Genomic DNA, 18,394 nt, shown 5'->3' on the forward strand with positions numbered 1-18,394 from the left:
TTATGTCATCAATAAACACAAGTGATCCAGTGCCATTGAAAGCCATGCATGCCCATGCCATCACGTTGCCTCCACCTTGTTTTACAGAGGATATGGTGTGCCTTGGATCATGTGCCGTTCCCTTTTCTTCTCCAAACTTTTTTCTTCCCATCATTCTGGTACAGGTTGATCTTTGTCTCATCTGTCCATAGAATACTTTTCCAGAACTGAGCTGGTTTCATGAGGTGTTTTTCAGCAAATTTAACTCTGGCCTGTCTATTTTTGGAATTGATGAATGGTTTGCATCTAGATGTGAACCCTTTGTATTTACTTTCATGGAGTCTTCTCTTTACTGTTGACTTAGAGACAGATACACCTACTTCACTGAGAGTGTTCTGGACTTCAGTTGATGTTGTGAACGGGTTCTTCTTCACCAAAGAAAGTATGCGGCGATCATCCACCACTGTTGTCATCCGTGGACGCCCAGGCCTTTTTGAGTTCCCAAGCTCACCAGTCAATTCCTTTTTTCTCAGAATGTACCCGACTGTTGATTTTGCTACTCCAAGCATGTCTGCTATCTCTCTGATGGATTTTTTCTTTTTTTTCAGCCTCAGGATGTTCTGCTTCACCTCAATTGAGAGTTCCTTAGACCGCATGTTGTCTGGTCACAGCAAAAGCTTCCAAATGGAAAACCACACACCTGTAATCAACCCCAGACCTTTTAACTACTTCATTGATTACAGGTTAACGAGGGAGATGCCTTCAGAGTTAATTGCAGCCCTTAGAGTCCCTTGTCCAATTACTTTTGGTCCCTTGAAAAAGAGGAGGCTATGCATTACAGAACTATGATTCCTAAACCCTTTCTCCGATTTGGATGTGAAAACTCTCATATTGCAGCTGGGAGTGTGCACTTTCAGCCCATATTATATATATAATTGTATTTCTGAACATGTTTTTGTAAACAGCTAAAATAACAAAACTTGTGTCACCGTCCAAATATTTCTGGACCTAACTGTATACTGTGTACATAGTATACCACATCCAGTGTATAGAGCAGTGTGATATACTGTGTACATGGTATACCACATCCAGTGTACAGAGCAGTGTGATATACTGTGTACTTGGTATACCACATACAGTGTACAGAGCAGTGTGATATACTGTGTACATGGTATACCACATACAGTGTACAGAGCAGTGTGATATACTGTGTACACACATCAGATGGTGTATAATAATATGTATATTGTATAACATCTGGTGTCTGTATCACAGTAAACCCGGTACTATGTGAGGATGCCTAACACTATCTGGGTCTGTACTGTGCTATATACTGGCTGTATACTACGTGAGGATGCCTAATATTATCTGGGTCTGCACTGTGCTATATACTGGCTGTATACTATATGAGGATGCCTAATACTATCTGTCTCTGCACTGTGCTATATAGGGGCTGTATACTACATGAGGATGCCTAATACTATCTGTCTCTGCACTGTGCTATATAGGGGCTGTGTACTATGTGAAGGTGCTTAATATTTTCTGGTCTGCTCTGTGCTGTATAGGGGCTGTGTACTGTGTGAGGATGCCTAATGCTATCTGGCTCTGCACTGTGCTATATAGGGGCTGTGTACTACATGAGGGTGCCTAATGCTATATGGGTCTGCATTGTGCTATATGGGGGCTGTATACGACATGAAGGTTCCTACTGCTATATAGGTCTGCATTGTACTATATGGGCACTGCTTAATGTAATATGGGGGCTGCATAGTGCCATATGGGGGCTGCATAGTGCCATATGGGGGCTGCATAGTGCCATATGGCGGCTGCATAATGCAATATGGGGGCTACATGGGGGCTGCATAATACTATATGGAGGACTATGGGAGCTTCATAACACTATATGGAGGAATATGGGGGCTGCATACTACTATTCCCCCAGAGTTGTATGTCCCCTCCACCCCAGAACTGTATACCCCCAGAGCTGCATGTCACCCTCCACCTCAGAGCTGTTTGTCCCCCCCACCTCAGAGCCACTGCCCCCCTCTAGAGCTGTATGCCCCCCATTGATATATACCCCTTTCCTCAGTAATATGTATGCCCTCCAGTAATGTGTATGTCCCCAGCCTCTCTTGTAATGTATATACAGTGTTAGTGTGCACTATGTGCGGCCATGTCTGTTAGTGACTGCCACCAATCAGCGTGGCACAGACACATGCCCAGGCGGAGCTGGATGGAGACAAGCGGGGAGGTGAATGAGACTGTTGCCGGCTTCCCAATATGAGAAATATATATAAAAATTTAAAAATTTGTCTGTGTGCATGTATGATGTGTATCTATGTATGTCAGTGTATATGACTGTGTCTAGATTTATGTCTGTTTATATGTGTTTTTGTGAATTTCTCTTTAAATATATATGGGTACGTATGCCTGTATGTGTATGTATCTGTGCATGTCTATGTGTGGATGGGGCCCACTGAGACTCTTTCGCCCAGGGCCTACAAAAACCTGGAGCCGGCCCTGCGTGTACCAGTCATGTATTCTCCTGTACACTGTACAGGGGCGTACCTTTGGGGGGCATGCGGCATATTTGCCCCTGCACAGCAATCAGGGGGGCACCATTGGAAAGTGTGAGGCAGCAGTATGGTGGGAGAAAATTGTAAGTGGACAGTATTGGGAAAGAAAAGTGTGAGGGGCATAGTATAGAGACTGGATAGTGGGGGGGAATAAGCAGTAAAGAGAAGGGGCAGCATGGTGGCCAGTGTGAGGTCACAGTATGGAGGGCACAGTATGCTGAGGAGGGGGAATGTGAGATGGAGGTATCATGTAGTGACTGGATAGTGAAGGAGGTAGGCAGTATAGAGAAGGGGCAGCATGGTGGCCAGTGTGAGGGTACAGTATGCTGAGGAGGGAGAATGTGAGATGGAGGTACAGTACAGTGACTGGATAGTGAAGGATATAGGCAGTATAGAGAAGTGAGAGCACAGTATGGAGGGCACAGTATGCTGAAGAGGGGGAATGAGAGACTGAGGTGCAGTGTACAGAAGGGGCAGTATGGTGGCCAGTGTGAGGGTACAGTATGCTGAGGAGTGGGAATGTGAGACGGAGGTACAGTATAGTGACTGGATAGTGAAGGAGGTAGGCAGTATAGAGAAGGAGCAATATGGTGGCCAGTGTGAGGGCACAGTATGGAGGACACAGTATGCTGAGAAGGGGGAAAGTGAGACGGAGGTACAGTATAGTGACTGGATAATGAAGCAGGTAGGCAGTATAGAGAAGGGGCAGCATAGTGGCCAGTGTGAGGACACAGTATGCTGAGGAGGGGGAATGTGAGACTGAGGTGCAGTGTAGAGAAGGGGCCGTATGGTGGCCAGTGTGAGGGCACAGTATGGAGGACACAGTATGCTGAGGAGGGGAATGCAAGACTGAGGTGCAGTATAGTGACTGGATCGTGAAGGAGACAGGCAGTATAGAGAAGGGGCAGCATGGTGGCTAGTGTGAGGGCACAGTATGCTGAGGAGTGGGAATGTGAGACAGAGGTATAGTATAGTGACTGTATAGTGAAGGAGGTAGGCAGTATAGAGAAGGGGCAGCATGGTGGCCAGTGTGAGGGCACAGTATGGAGGGCACAGTATGCTGAGGAGGGGGGAATGTGAGACAGAGGTATAGTATAGTAACTATATAGTGAAGGAGGTAGGCAGTATAGAGAAGGGGCAGCATGGTGGCCAGTGTGAGGGCACAGTATGGAGGGCACAGTATGCTGAGGAGGGGGGAATGTGAGACAGAGGTATAGTATAGTAACTATATAGTGAAGGAGGTAGGCAGTATAGAGAAGGGGCAGCATGGTGGCCAGTGTGAGGGCACAGTATGGAGGGCACAGTATGCTGAGAAGGGGGAATGTGAGACTGAGGTGCTGTATTTATATCTTAATGCTACAGTTCGTGCTCTACTGTTATGGCTAAAAATGTTAACATTATTGGGCCCCCACCAAACTTTCTGCCCAGGGGCCCCCACCAACCTTAATCTGGCCCTGTGTTACATCGTCATCTTCTCCCCATTTAGTTCCCTACAATATCAGATCCTCTCAGTGGAGATCTTCTATATAAGAGAATTCTCCTAATTGAACCATCAAGGATGGATGTGGACAGGGACAAGATGGCGCAGAGGATATTACACCTCACCCTAGAGATTCTCTTCCGGCTTACTAGAGAGGTGAGAGATTCTGATGACGTCACATTACATCATTCTTATCTATGGGAATAACAGATGGACAGAACTTGAGAGGTGAGGACTCTGGAAATGTCTGTAGTGAGATTTATTACTGTGTCTCTCCATAACCAGGATTACACAGTAGTGAAGAAGACCTCTAGTGAGCGCTGTCAGGCCCCTGTGTCTGAGGGATGGGGAAGACCCCTGAGCCCAATCACGTGGCCTCCACCTCACCCCCTGATACATGAGGACATCAATAACCAGAAGATCCTAGAACTCACCTACAAGATGATTGAGCTGCTGACTGGAGAGGTGACACTGCTGGGAATGCTGGGACATTATACAGTAACGCTATGAAGGGATCGGGGGTGACGGTATCATTGTATGTGTCAGGTTCCTATAAGGTGTCAGGACGTCACCGTCTATTTCTCCATGGAGGAGTGGGAGTATTTAGAAGGACACAAAGATCTGTACAAGGACGGCATGATGGAGGATTCCCAGCCCCTCACATCACCAGGTAATTGACAGGACTAAATACACATGGCCTATAATTATCTGTATGTAAGGAATGAATTCAGTCCCTGTATGTGTCTCCTCCAGGTCTATCCAGTAAGAGGACAACACCAGAGAGAGGTTCCCGTCCTCTTCTCCCACAGGACTGTAAACAAGAAGATCCCGATGTTCCTCAGGATGTGTTTCCTCCAGCTCTATCCAGTAAGAGATATCTACTTATGTACTCTCTGCACTAATTTTGTGTTTACATTTTTAGGCTTTCTGCTCTGTTTTTTTTCAGCTGTATTTTCTTTGCTTCTGCTTCTTCTGCTGTTTGTTTCTAGTCCCTTCTCTATGTTGTTATGAAGGCAACTCAAAGACCTGCAGAGGGTTCATGAACACCCTGTTTCCCTAAAAATAAGCCCTAGTTATAGTCAGGGCCAGCGTTGGGAGGAGTCAAACTGTGCAATTTCTCAGGAACCCCAGTTTCTTATGATCCCCATCAGTTGTATTCTAAGGTTGATTGTTTAAGGACCTTTTATGAAGTCATGTGACATGATGTATCCAAAGGTCTTTTAAATCTAGGAGTCTAAAAGAACTGACCAGGACACAGGCTGGCATGAGTCTAAAGCTGAAGAGCAGACAGGCTGGTGTGTGTGTGTGTGTGTGTGTGTGTGTGTGTGTGTGTCTGAATAATAGAAACAAAGAGTTACAGCCGCACACTTAAATACCAAATTTTTAAACTAACAAAAAATATCTAATAAAATTATTGCTTTAGAGAATGTGAACTACTGGGAAACTACCCTGGAAGGATTGGAGACACCTACAAAAGGAGATTTGACATCTAGACCTTGTTTCTTCAAAGCAATTATGCCAGAATTCTGACAGAAATCACTTTTCAATCAATTTTTTATGCAACACAGAGTTGTGAAAAAAGATTGTGCGACTAAATCATCACAGTGCACTGTGGTGACCTCACTCGCATGTCCTTCAGCTCCCAGCAGTACAAGCAGACATGGCCTCCTCTTACTGGTAATTCATAGCAAAATGTATGGCCTCCGGCGCCACTGCGAACAAGCTGACTATCAAGCACGTGACTGTGATCAGAGGAGGCCTGATGGGTGCCGGGATAGCGCAGGTAGCTGCAGCAAACAGACACACTGTTGTTTTTGTGGACCAGACTGATGACATCTTGAAAAAGTTTGCCAAAAGTATTGAAGACAGCTTGAAAATGGTCACTAAGAAGATGTTTGCGGACAAGCCTGAGGCTGATTCACAATTCATCAGCAAAACCCTCTGATACTTCAGCAGAAGCACAGACCCAGCAGCCGTGGTGCACAGCAATGATCTGGTGGTAGAAGTCATAATAGAAAACATGGAAGTGAAAAATGCACTAATGAAGACACTGGACAAATTTGCACCAGAACACACCATATTTGCCAGCAACACTTCCTCATAGCTGACATAGCCAACTCCACAACTAGGCAGGATCAGTTCGGAGGGCTGCATTTCTTTAATCCAATGATGAAGCTGGTGGAGGTCATTAAGACACCAATGACTGGGGGGCGGAGCCTGGACCGGGATGTGAGCGCACGCGAGGAGACACTCTCCCGCTGACTCACCGTGACACCGCCGGAACCACTGCATGGCCGACGGGTATAGTGGCACCGGAGGACAAGGGAAGGACCCGACTCCCAGCAGAAAAAGTTCCAGCTCCTGAATCAGCGAGATGACCAAGCGGCGGCAGAAGGAAGTGGGAGCCGGGAAAGTGCCTGGCTTACAAGATGGCACCGAGGTCAGAGAGGAGCCAGAGAAGGCAAACGTAGCCTGCCAGCGCCGCATGGAAGCGGCTGCAAAGCTGGCATAGTATGCAAGGCAATCGGAGGAACCTCTGGGGGAGCCTGGTAAGATGGTGGAAGAAAACGGGAGGAGGAGGAAGACCCGGAGGAGGCTGAAGGAGCAAGGGGAGAATCAGGGGAAGATAAACAGGATGAGGATTCAGGAGAGCAGCAGGCAGCAGATGAAATACAGAAGAACCCCACTATTAAGGATGTATTTCAGGTGGTCTCCTTCTGCAAACAGGCCCTCACAACTTTAACCCAGCAGGTGCTGGGAATAAAGGGAGATATAGCTACTCTCAAAAAAGATCAGAAGAAAGCTGATATGAGAACCAGTGCTGTGGAAGAAAGAGTGGGGACAGCTGAGGATCACATAGTTGCACTACAAAAAGCAGAGAGAAAATTCCAGAAGCAGATATCTGAGATGGCCACAAAAACAGACGACTTGGAGAACCGTTCCAGGAGGAACAATATAAGACTGGTGGGCATCCCAGAAAGAGCTGAGGGAAGAAATCCTACTGACTTCATAGAAATGTGACTTAAAGAGAAGATTATAGCTATACGCTATTGAAAGGGCATACAGGGTTCCAATGCAACCGCAGCTACCTGGCAAGGGACCTCGTTTGATGCTGGCGAAGCTTCTTAACTACAGAGACCGGAATATTATTCTACGCAAGACACGGGATATGGAGACCCTGACAATAGATGGACACCCAGTAGCTATATACCCTGACTACTCTGTACTGAAACAAAGAATGCAATTCACAAGGGTAAAGAGACGACTCCGAGAGCTGGAGGTTAAATACTCCATGATTTTCCCAGCAAAACTCCGAGTAGTAGCACTGGAGAAGGTTCACTTCTTTCTTGATCCGGAAGAAGTCATGAAGTGGATAGACATCAATGCAAGGAAGCCCGCAAGCAACAGGAGAAGGATAGAAGCTAGCTACGAGCGATATTGCAATCTCGTGATTTTCCTGGGATTCAAGACTGGTTATTCATAAGCAATTGCATACACTAGAAGAGGAGGAAACTTCATAGGCCCATCTTTGTTGTAGAGACAGTACCTCCTTTTTTTTGTTTTTTTTTTTCTACCGGGTTATCATTGTTGATCTCCTGCTCCTGTTCCTGAGTGTTAGATGAGACAGCGGAATTCACTAACAATAAGCTGGACAATGACAGGAGGTCGATAATAATTCTTTTTTCTTATGGCCGTTCAGCGGCGATTGAAAAATATTTAAGTTTTCAAATTTTCAGGTTAACTGTTTACATTATATGAAATTTGCAAATGAAAACGAATATGGTTAAGGCGGGAGGTGAGTTAGGGGGTTCTGCTCACTAGGATGAGACAGGTTTGGTATGGGAGAAAAAGAGGAGAGAGGTTGACCGGTCTAGGACAGATAGACCTCATTCCCCATAAGGGAGTTAAAGATGTAAATCGGAGGTGGAGGAGTTTAGTTGGGGAGGGCTAGGGAAGGGCTAGGGAAGGGAAAGACTCAGCGTACAGAGGGACAAAATGCCTGTACAAAGATAACCTGTGATTCAATATGGGAGAGGAGATTAAAGTATTATGTTGGAATGTAAGGGGACTGTCAGATAGAGGTAGAAGAGATGCAATGATAAAATATATGCTAGACCAGAGACCATCAGTAATGTGTTTATTGGAGATGCATTTGACAAGTGAAACGACGAATGTACTGAACAAACGATGGGTGCAAAAGGCATATCATTTTACTTTCTCTACCTATGCTAGCGGGGTCTCTATGTTGGTTCATAGATCCGCCCAATATGAAGAAGTGGAGACATGGATAGACACAGAGGGACAATATGTAATGGTGATCTGTAAGTTGTATGGACAATTACTATGCATTACTGCTATATATGTTCCGCTGCCTTACACGAGTGCCAAAATTAGAGAGGTGAGAGAGCGCTTGGCTAAATGGGGGAATTTGCCATTCTTGTTGGTCGGTGACTTTAATAATGTCATAGATGCATATTGGGACAGGAGCAAAAAATCACGGGAGACGCGAAGTGATGGAGCGACAGGGTTTGGTACCTTTATCCAAGAATTGGGGTTGGTAGACGTTTGGAGGATAAGAAATTTGGGGGTGACCTGGTTTTCCTGTCACTCCGCGACCCTTGGTACGCTTTCACGTATAGACCTGGCCTTGGGAAATGATCTGATGGATTCTGGGATTGCGCATGTTGAATATTTGACTAGAGTAATATCGGATCATAGTCCAATCCTGATATCTATTATAAAACGAGGAGTGGGGGAGAGGCTAACAAGAGAATGGAAGTTACACCCGGTTTGGTTAAATTGTATTGACATGGACGGTATATCTAGTGAGATGCTGGAATATTTTACCCTTAAGGCCCTGTCACACACACAGATAAATCTGTGGTTGCAGTGAAATTTTGGACAATCAGTGCCAGGTTTGTGGCTGTGTACAAATGGAACAATATGGCCATGATTTCACTGCAACCACAGATCTGCCAAAGGTTTATCTGTGTGTGTGTGTGTGTGTGTGTGTGTGTGTGTGTGTGTGAGAGAGTGTGAGACAGGGCCTTAAATAGAGGTAGTGCGGATCCTTTGGTAGTTTGGAACGCCATGAAGGCATACCTTAGAGGCCTTTTATTTAGAGACGTTTGCCAGTGTAAGTCTCGTAGTAGACAAGGGGAAATTGATTGCTTAGAGGCTTTGAAGGGAGCAGAAGCAGAGATGGTAGCACAGCCCACACCAGAGTATAGGCAAAAGCTAAAAGCAGCTCAGGAAGAAGTTAATAAAGTGCTATTGAAGAAAGCAGCAGGAAACAGGCTTTTCAGAGAGAACGTCTATATGGAGGGAGAAAAGGTGGGACACCTGTTGTCGGTGGTGACGGCAGCCCAGAGAAAACCATCCTTTGTACACTGCATTCGCACCACAGCGGGAGATTTGGTCACGGAGGGGAAAGATATTTTGGACACGTTCGCAGCCTTTTATGAGGAATTGTACTCCACTAGAGGGGAGTCGATACAGCAGAACCTAGAGATTTTCTTAGATACAATGACATTACCCAAAATAGCATAGACAGAGAGACACAGTCTGGAGGCCCAAATTACACTTGAGGAGATGGAGAGAGCTTTGCATGGCATGGCAAATGAAAAAGCCCCAGGGGTGGATGGATTGCCGGTGGAGGTGTACAAATCTCTGGAAGAAATACTCTTACCCAATTTGTTGAATGTCTTGGAGGAGGCAAGAGAGCGGGGGACACTGCCAGCGTCTATGAGGGAGGCGATAATAACAGTAATACTTAAAGAGGATAAAGATCCAAAACTCCCCGAGTCATACCGGCCCATTTCACTGTTAACGACTTATGTTAAAATTTTGGCCAAAGTACTCTCTAATCGATTAACCGAAGTGATATCTGCTCGAATTCACCCAGATCAGTCGGGTTTCATGCCTAGTAGATCTACGGCGAAGAATATACGAGGATTATACCTTAACATGCAGCTACCGGTGGACAATCCAGGACAGAGGGTGATAGCTTCGTTAGATGCCCATAAGGCATTTGACAGTGTGGAATGGGGGTATCTATGGGAAGCGCTAAGACATATGGAATTTGGCCCTAACTTTACATCTTGGATACAGCTGTTATATGCTAGACCAGTGGCTAAAGTGAAAATTAATGAAATGTTGTCACACACAGTGGACTTACAAAGGGGTACTCGTCAGGGTTGCCCGCTCTCGCCTCTCCTTTTTGCTCTAGCGGGGTAACCACTGGCGGCTGCTATACGGCAGAACAGAGACATAAAGGGATTTGTATATGGCCCTCTAGAAGAAAAGATAGCCCTCTATGCAGACAACATTCTGTTATTATTCGCAGACCCAGGGGCATCATTGAGCCATGCCATGCAGGTGATCGAACGGTTCGGAAGGATCTTTGGACTGTCTGTAAATTGGACCAAATCAAACCTTTTCCAGGTGGACGCCGGAATAGACGGGTCTACCTAGGGTGATGAGGTTAACAGATTGCGGGTTGTGGACCAGTTTAGATATCTGGGCATACAGGTATCCTTACCAATTGGGAATTACATCACTATTAATCTAGTCCCTTTGCTGAACCAACTGCGTAGTAAGATAACTGCTTGGAATAAGCTTTATTTATCAGTAATAGGACGGATTAACCTTATTAAAATGGTAATATGCCCATGATATTCTACGTGATACACAATACTCCTATCTGTATCCCTCAGAGTCACTTTAAGGAGATTGATTCTATGTTCCGTGCTCTAATATAAAAGAACAAACAAGCCAGACTCAAACTTGAAAGGTTGCAGAGACCAAAGGACGAGGGAGGGTTAGCGTTACCCAATCCAGGAATATATTATCTGGCAGCTCAGAGTAAACATTTCAGGGGATGGGCGAATTTAGTGGCGGTGGATCCAGCATCTAGATTGTTGGGGCATGTTTTACATCGACGACCATTGGTGTTAGGATTGGAGGACGGATCATTTGGGAGACAAGGGAAAACAAACCCTACACTTAATTTGATGAACAGAATTTGGAGAAAGATCAAGCAGATGAGGGGGGTTACGGCAATAACTGAATTCACTCCGGTGTGGGAAAATAACTGCTCTGAGATATATAAGATAGGCAAAATTAAGGAATGGGCACGTAAAGGTATATGGTATATGTGGCAAATTCTAGACCAGAGACATTAGAAGCTGTTTACACAAATACAAGATGAATTTGTGATATCTCCATCCGGGTGGTACCACTATAAACGAATGGCACATGCAGTAGAGGCTCAGAGGGTTAAACAATTCATTGCTGGTTCAGGCCGACTTAGTATTGAAATATGTGTGTAGTAGTGTGCCCACAAGAGGAATCATATCAACTATATATAGGGATCTATTGCATACATATTTGCTTAACCACCCAGTAAGAACTAGAACTAAATGGGAGGCAGAGATAGACGGGATCACTGATGAGGTGTGGGAAAGTGTCCTGGAGTACATACCGAAATTATCAATAAGTGAACCAGCAAGATTGTCCCATCTGTATGTGGTGAATAGGGCGTATAGATCCCCACTAATTATGTGTAAAATGGGACTGAGGAGTAACTCTGACTGCCCTAGATGCAATGGAGACGATGCCGGCATCTTCCATATGATGTGGACGTGCCCCAGGTTGACGTCTTTCTGGATAACTGTTCTTAACAAAATAGAAGGAGTTTATAGATGCAAACTTCCCAAACAACCTTTGGTATGTCTCCTAGGTTATGTGGAGGAAATCAGAGTAGACAACATTTTTAAAATAGTGATAGCCAGATTGCTGTATGCGGCCAGGAAAGTAATTGCCAAACATTGGATGCAGGGGGACCCACCGACTAGAGGGGAATTTATCGCATATCTTAATCATATTGCTCGGATGGAGAGAAGTATATATGGGAAAAGGAAACCACTTGCACTTTTTGATAGACTGTGGAATCCGTGGTTGCAGTATGGATAAATATTAGGGCTGGGAGATGTTGGTCTCTGAGCAGGGATACCTGGTTCTACACATTCCAATATATGTCACTGAAAGGCACAAATGTGAGATCTTTTATATAGATGTGGGTAATATGTACGCTGAGGGGGGAGGGGTTGTTGGGGATGGAAAGTTTGTAGTTATGTTTATTATTGCTGAAAATTTGACATTGGCTTTGTATATTTAATGAAAAATAAAAAATATTTGATTAAAGACAACAATGACTAGCCAAACAACTTCTCACTCTCTCATAAACTTCAGTAAAGCAATGGGAAAGACGCCTGTGTCATGTAAACACAACCCAGGCTTCATTGTTAACCGTCTTTTGGTACCATACCTAATGGAATTTGTGCATCTTCATGAAAGAGGTCATGCATCTGAGGAAGACATGGATTTTGCAATGAAATTGGGGGCCCGTTACCCAATGGGTCCTTTTGAGCTTTTGGATTATGTTGGTCTTGACAATAGTAAATACATAAATACATCATTGATGGTTGGTACCAGATGGAACCTGAAAACCCCTTTTTTGCCCCCAGTGAATTGCTCAATAAGCTTGGAAAGAAGACCAGAGAAGGATTTTATAAGGACAGATGGTTGGCCTGGCTGCACTGCAGAGTTATATTGTTATAGTCTCATGTTTTCTTTGATTACGATGACCGTTGTTGGTTTTACATTGCACGGTTTTCTCAGCACTTATTAACACTCTAGTGCCTTACAGTCATGATTCTCTATTTCATCAACATCCTTTTGTACCGCTGATTCCAAACATTGATATGTCATAGCCATTCTACAGTCAATAATAAATGAATGTACAAAAAATAAATTGTGCAACTTTTGGAGGTTTCACGCCAATTTTAACCAGCTTTGCCAAATTGGGCAGAGCTAGGCCAGAAGAAGGGTGTGATGCCACCGCTTCTCTAATTCATAACAAACTGCGGCGTTCCCTATGCCAGAAATCTTACGCCAGTCCCTGACATCAATTTTCATTGTACATTGCCGGTCTTGATGAATTGGAGACCTAATGTTTATCTGCACAGACCCTGCTACCTGCTTTGGTTACAAAGCCTAAGGATAGGCCATCAATGTTACACTCCCGGACAAACCCATTAAATATTTGGCATCTGTCTTCTTCGAAAAAAAACCTTTTTGAAATTGTCTATGTTGTGGATCAATGTCACAACCAGACGGTTGCAGGCATCGCCAACTGTCATGGCGGTATCAGGATCTGTGGAAATTACAGATTCTGGCACTCTGCTAACTTCTCTGATGTCTGTGAGCAATGCAGTGAGACGCAGGTGTTGAACCACATACTTAGTAAAACTAGCAAGAGATATTCTTTGCTGGGCTCCTTGTTAATGTCTTTGATTACATGCTGTAGGGGAGCCAGTATCTTTCGCTCCCCTTCTGTATATGCTGGCTGGACTATTCCATTAACGCCAGCTATAATTTACCTATACAAGTGTGGTGAGGTGTTGTGATACAAACTAGTGGTTGTTGTGCATTATTGCTGTGAGCAGTTGTGGTGTTAACCCTTGTTATTTTTGCCTTCCTGCTCTTGCTTTTCTTCTTAGTATCTCACTGTTTATTTCTGTGAGTTTGCGGTGTGTCTGAAATTTGGTTTTACCGTCTGTCTTAATCTGTATTTCCATCCTACTCCTACCCCTTCTTCCACGTTCAGGGGTAATCCAGAGGTTAGGGATAGCTAAGGTCTCCTAGCATGAGGAAAGTATAGGAGCCCCCGTCCCTCATTATCCTACAGTCACATTGCAACAATCAATCAGATTATTTACTGTAGCACATTCCAGAGAACGAAGATGTAACTCTTAGATCTCGAAATTGGAAAACAAATTCAGAATAATTTGTTTCCTAATTTAATTTCTGATGTTATGGTTAAAAAACTAAATCTACTTTCGAAATTATATGATTAAAAAATAATAACATTGTGTTTATTTATAGCCGATGACTGTATCAGGAGTTCAGATGGACATCTAATATCTTCAAAATTTAAAACAGATGATCAAACTATCACACATAATACATATGAAGAGCATGCTGCTGTCCCAGATATACCTCCAGTCCTTCATTGGAAAGCTTTATCATCTGATCTTTTCAAACAAGTCCAAAATTACGAATTATCACAGAATTGTAATCAAAATAAAAGTTACAGAAAGGATGTGGAACATGAGACAGCTCCTACAAGGGAGAAACCATTTTCATGTTCAGCGTGTGGGAAATGTTTTATTTGTAAATCACACCTTGTTAGACATCAAAAAATTCACACAGGGGAGAAGCTATTTTCATGTTCAAAATGTGGGAAATGTTTTATTCAGAAATCAGCCCTTGTAAGACATCAGAAAAAACACACAGGGGAGAAGCCATTTTCATGTTCAGAATGTGGGAAATGTTTTAGTTGGAAATCAGATCTTATTTTCCATCAAAGATCTCACACAGGGGAGAAGCCATTTTCATGTTCAGAGTGTGGGAAATGTTTTATTCGGAAATCACACCTTGTAAGACATCAGAAAAATCACACAGGGGAGAAGCCATTTTCATGTTCAGAATGTGGGAAATGTTTTAGTTGGAAATCAGATCTTATTTTCCATCAAAGATCTCACACAGGGGAGAAGCCATTTTCATGTTCAGAGTGTGGGAAATGTTTTATTCAGAAATCAGACCTTGTTAGACATCAGAAAAAACACACAGGGGAGAAGCCATTTTCATGTTCAGAGTGTGGGAAATGTTTTATTCAGAAATCACAACTTGTTGGACATCAGAAAAAACACACAGGGGAGAAGCCATTTTCATGTTCAGAGTGTGGGAAATGTTTTATTCGGAAATTTCAGCTTGTTGAACATCAGAAAAAACACACAGGGGAGAAGCCATTTTCATGTTCAGAGTGTGGGAAATGTTTTATTCGGAAATCAAACCTTGTTACACATCAGAAAAATCACACAGGGGAGAAGCCATTTTCATGTTCAGAGTGTGGGAAATGTTTTATTCGGAAATCAGATTTTGTTTGGCATCAAAGATCTCACACAGGGGAGAAGCCATTTTCATGTTCAGAGTGTGGGAAATGTTTTATTCAAAAATCAAACCTTGTTAGACATCAGAAAAATCACACAGGGGAGAAGCCATTTTCATGTTCAGAGTGTGGGAAATGTTTTATTCAGAAATCACACCTTGTTAGACATCAGAAAAATCACACAGGGGAGAAGCCATTTTCATGTTCAGAGTGTGGGAAATGTTTTATTCAGAAATCAGACCTTGTTAGACATCAGAAAAAACACACAGGGGAGAAGCCATTTTAATGTTCAGAGTGTGGGAAATGTTTTATTCGGAAATCACACCTTGTTGGACATCAGAAAAATCACACAGGGGAGAAGCCATTTTCATGTTCAGAATGTGGGAAATGTTTTAGTTGGAAATCAGATCTTATTTTCCATCAAAGATCTCACACAGGGGAGAAGCCATTTTCATGTTCAGAGTGTGGGAAATGTTTTATTCGGAAATTTCAGCTTGTTGAACATCAGAAAAAACACACAGGGGAGAAGCCATTTTCATGTTCAGAGTGTGGGAAATGTTTTATTCGGAAATCAAACCTTGTTAGACATCAGAAAAATCACACAGGGGAGAAGCCATTTTCATGTTCAGAGTGTGGGAAATGTTTTATTCAGAAATCACACCTTGTTGTTCATCAAAGATGTCACAGAGTGGAGAAGCCATTTTCATGCCCAGAATGTGGTAAATGTTTTACTAGGAAATCAGGTCTTGTTTACCATGAAAAAAAATCACACAAAATAAACCATTTTTATGTTGTGAATGTGGAAAATGTTATTGTCAGAAATCACATCTTGTTAAACATGTGAAGAAGCCGCAATAATTGAAATGTGTAACTGGTAAATCAAGTCTTGCCGACAATCAGAAAACCACCAGAGCGGAGCAGCCTCTCTTGTTTTCAGAATTTGCCAAATGTTTTTTGTATCATTAATCAGGTCCTGTTGTCAGATGAGTCACATGGGAGAAGCCATCATGATGTACTATAATTCAAAGGGTTTATCCAAAAATCAGCTACAATTGCTCAAGTAAGAATTGGTGAGGGAAAGAAAAATTCTCTCTCTTTTTAAACTCATCGTATTTTTCGGACCATAAGACATACCTAGGTTTTGAAGGAGAAAAATAGGGAAAACGATTGAAGCAAAAATGTTGTCATGACACACTGTTATGGGGGATCTGCTGCTGACACTGTTACAGGGGTAATATCCCCCAGTTTCTAGTGCAATGTGTTTGATGACTTTCCCCTTAAATAGTGCTTATAACAAATCTGTGGCTGCTTTTATTATTTACTAAAACAGTGAAGAGCCACAGATTAGTGAATTTTTTAAATATAACGCAGTGCCAAAAGTGTCCCTAATGTCCCCCAAAAGGAACTTCCAGGTTGTGAGATCCCACAACCCTCAGCGATCACTCTCACAGTGAAAGAGTGAGCTCTACGACCCCAGCTCTGCAGCATCCTTCTTAACCAGTTCAGTAAAACCTTAAAAAAATATGTGACTGTGCTGGATTATTTGAGAGAGCAGTGTCTCGTGCTTAGAGCTTGGTAGTACGTGGCCGTAAAGAGGCGTGGCTACGGGACCCGGTAGTTTAAGAATGTTGAAAAATACCAGTGGTTTAACGATGCCATAGAACTGTTAGGTATTGGTATTTTCGTTTATTGTTTTTCACAGTTTGTTATTTTCCATATAGAAAAGGTTAGTGAATAAGTGCATAGTCAATCAGGGTTTAAATTAATGCAGAAGTTACCTAATTTGCAACCAGATTCTTTACAGTGTGTACACCCGGTACATGGACTTTGTTTATATATATATATAAACATAGTAAAAATGGACCATTTTCACAGGACTGGCGTGATCAACACGAACTTGTGTATTGTACATAGTTGCACCTCCTGTGCCAACCAGAGTCATCTAACACAAGACCTGGGACCTTAACCTGGTCATGGACCCGTGGATAGGTATCCAGAGGTCAGGTTGTTTGGGTGGCGGGTTATTGGGATCCGGGACATTGGGACTGGACTGTCGCAGGAAGGGGCTGCAACAGAGCAGGTTGAGTCCCCGCTACTACTGAAACTGGTAGCGTTCCACCGTTGGGAGATGAACTCTTAATAAAGTTTAGTAACATTTAAGTAACCAGCCTCCCTAATGTGGGATGTATTTGTAAGTAAATGTTTTACCCTTTTTTCTTCCAATTGAAAAAAAAAAAATAAACCTCTGATGTCCTGTAGGTCGGGGATGAGCTACGCTTAACCAAGGGGGAATGTGATGCCCAGGCCTATCAGGACGTCACCGGGTACTGTGCAATCTGCCCTTCTGTGCAGTATCCACCTCCTTGGTTACCGATCCCTAACCTTTGGTGTTGCCAAGAACAAGCTAATCAAAATCTTAGGAACACTCTGCACCACACCCACCAGACACACCAGTGGACGGCCTGAGTGGAATAGGGTCGCCCACTTGGGGGGTTGGTTAAGGGGGGATCAGCAGTGTCAGGAGCAGTTCAGTTGTGGAGTGACTCTCGAGAGGAGAGGTTAGGAGCACGGCTCCTTGAGACTAATAGGTGACAGACGTTGGTCTGGACCTGGTAGGAGCTGGAACCCTGCTCGCAGGGGATCGTGACAAGGGGCACGGACTGTCAAGGAGGACAGCCGGCGGCCTTGTGCCATCTCCGGGCAGGGGCCAGGGCACGGTGAGGTACGTGACCCTAGGTCAGGGAGTAGCTTCAGGCGTCCTGACAATTTACCCGACGAGGACGGAGCCTTTAAGATCCGTTCTCCACCCACTCCAAAATCGGGGTACTAGCACAACGAGGGGGCTAGAACTTTCCACTACACGATCAAGAAAATCCCAAGCGTGAACCTTGAGAGCAAGCTCACCCAGTTAGCCATACTGGTGAGCGGGACCCGATTAGTTCTACACTAAAGGGACCAACTAGAAGACAAAGGTGCCAAGGCAAAGGTCACAGACTAACAGGCAACACCAACAAGCACGGGATCCAGGCGTGCTCCCTCCCAGCGGCAGCGGTGTCCAGAACTTTGGTTTACTACAATTGTCGGTGTCAGCGTTATTAGACTGAGTGAGTATGCAAGTGACCCTTATCCCCCAACGGCACCCTCCTGTCGCCTTCACCGAGTCCCGGGGCATTCCCCCCTACCCACGGAGGGGTTAAACACCTGGCTGCCCACTCCATCGCCACCGGATACTCCCATCAGCAGTGGTGGTATTCCCCCTTACCACACACCGCGGGTGGCATCACAAACTTTCCACATCATCCCCTGTAAATACACCCCCTTTTACTCGAGTGGCCGCACGACACC

General features: G+C 44.1%; 1 protein-coding gene and 1 pseudogene across 1 annotated transcript; both read left to right on the forward strand.

The window, feature by feature from the left end:
- Positions 1–4,324: 4,324 nt before the first annotated feature.
- On the forward strand, positions 4,325–18,104 carry LOC142259148 (uncharacterized). The gene is made up of 5 exons (XM_075331654.1): positions 4,325–4,500; positions 4,582–4,705; positions 4,789–4,902; positions 13,984–15,216; positions 15,385–18,104. Exons 1-5 carry the CDS (start codon positions 4,477–4,479, stop codon positions 15,891–15,893), a joined length of 2,004 nt encoding a protein of 667 aa, XP_075187769.1. The 5' UTR covers positions 4,325–4,476; the 3' UTR covers positions 15,894–18,104.
- LOC142259161 (hydroxyacyl-coenzyme A dehydrogenase, mitochondrial-like) lies at positions 4,935–13,392 on the forward strand (annotated as a pseudogene).
- Positions 18,105–18,394: the final 290 nt, after the last annotated feature.

Source organism: Anomaloglossus baeobatrachus (genome assembly GCF_048569485.1).
Source record: "Anomaloglossus baeobatrachus isolate aAnoBae1 chromosome 5 unlocalized genomic scaffold, aAnoBae1.hap1 SUPER_5_unloc_3, whole genome shotgun sequence".
Taxonomy (NCBI): Eukaryota; Metazoa; Chordata; class Amphibia; order Anura; family Aromobatidae; genus Anomaloglossus; species Anomaloglossus baeobatrachus.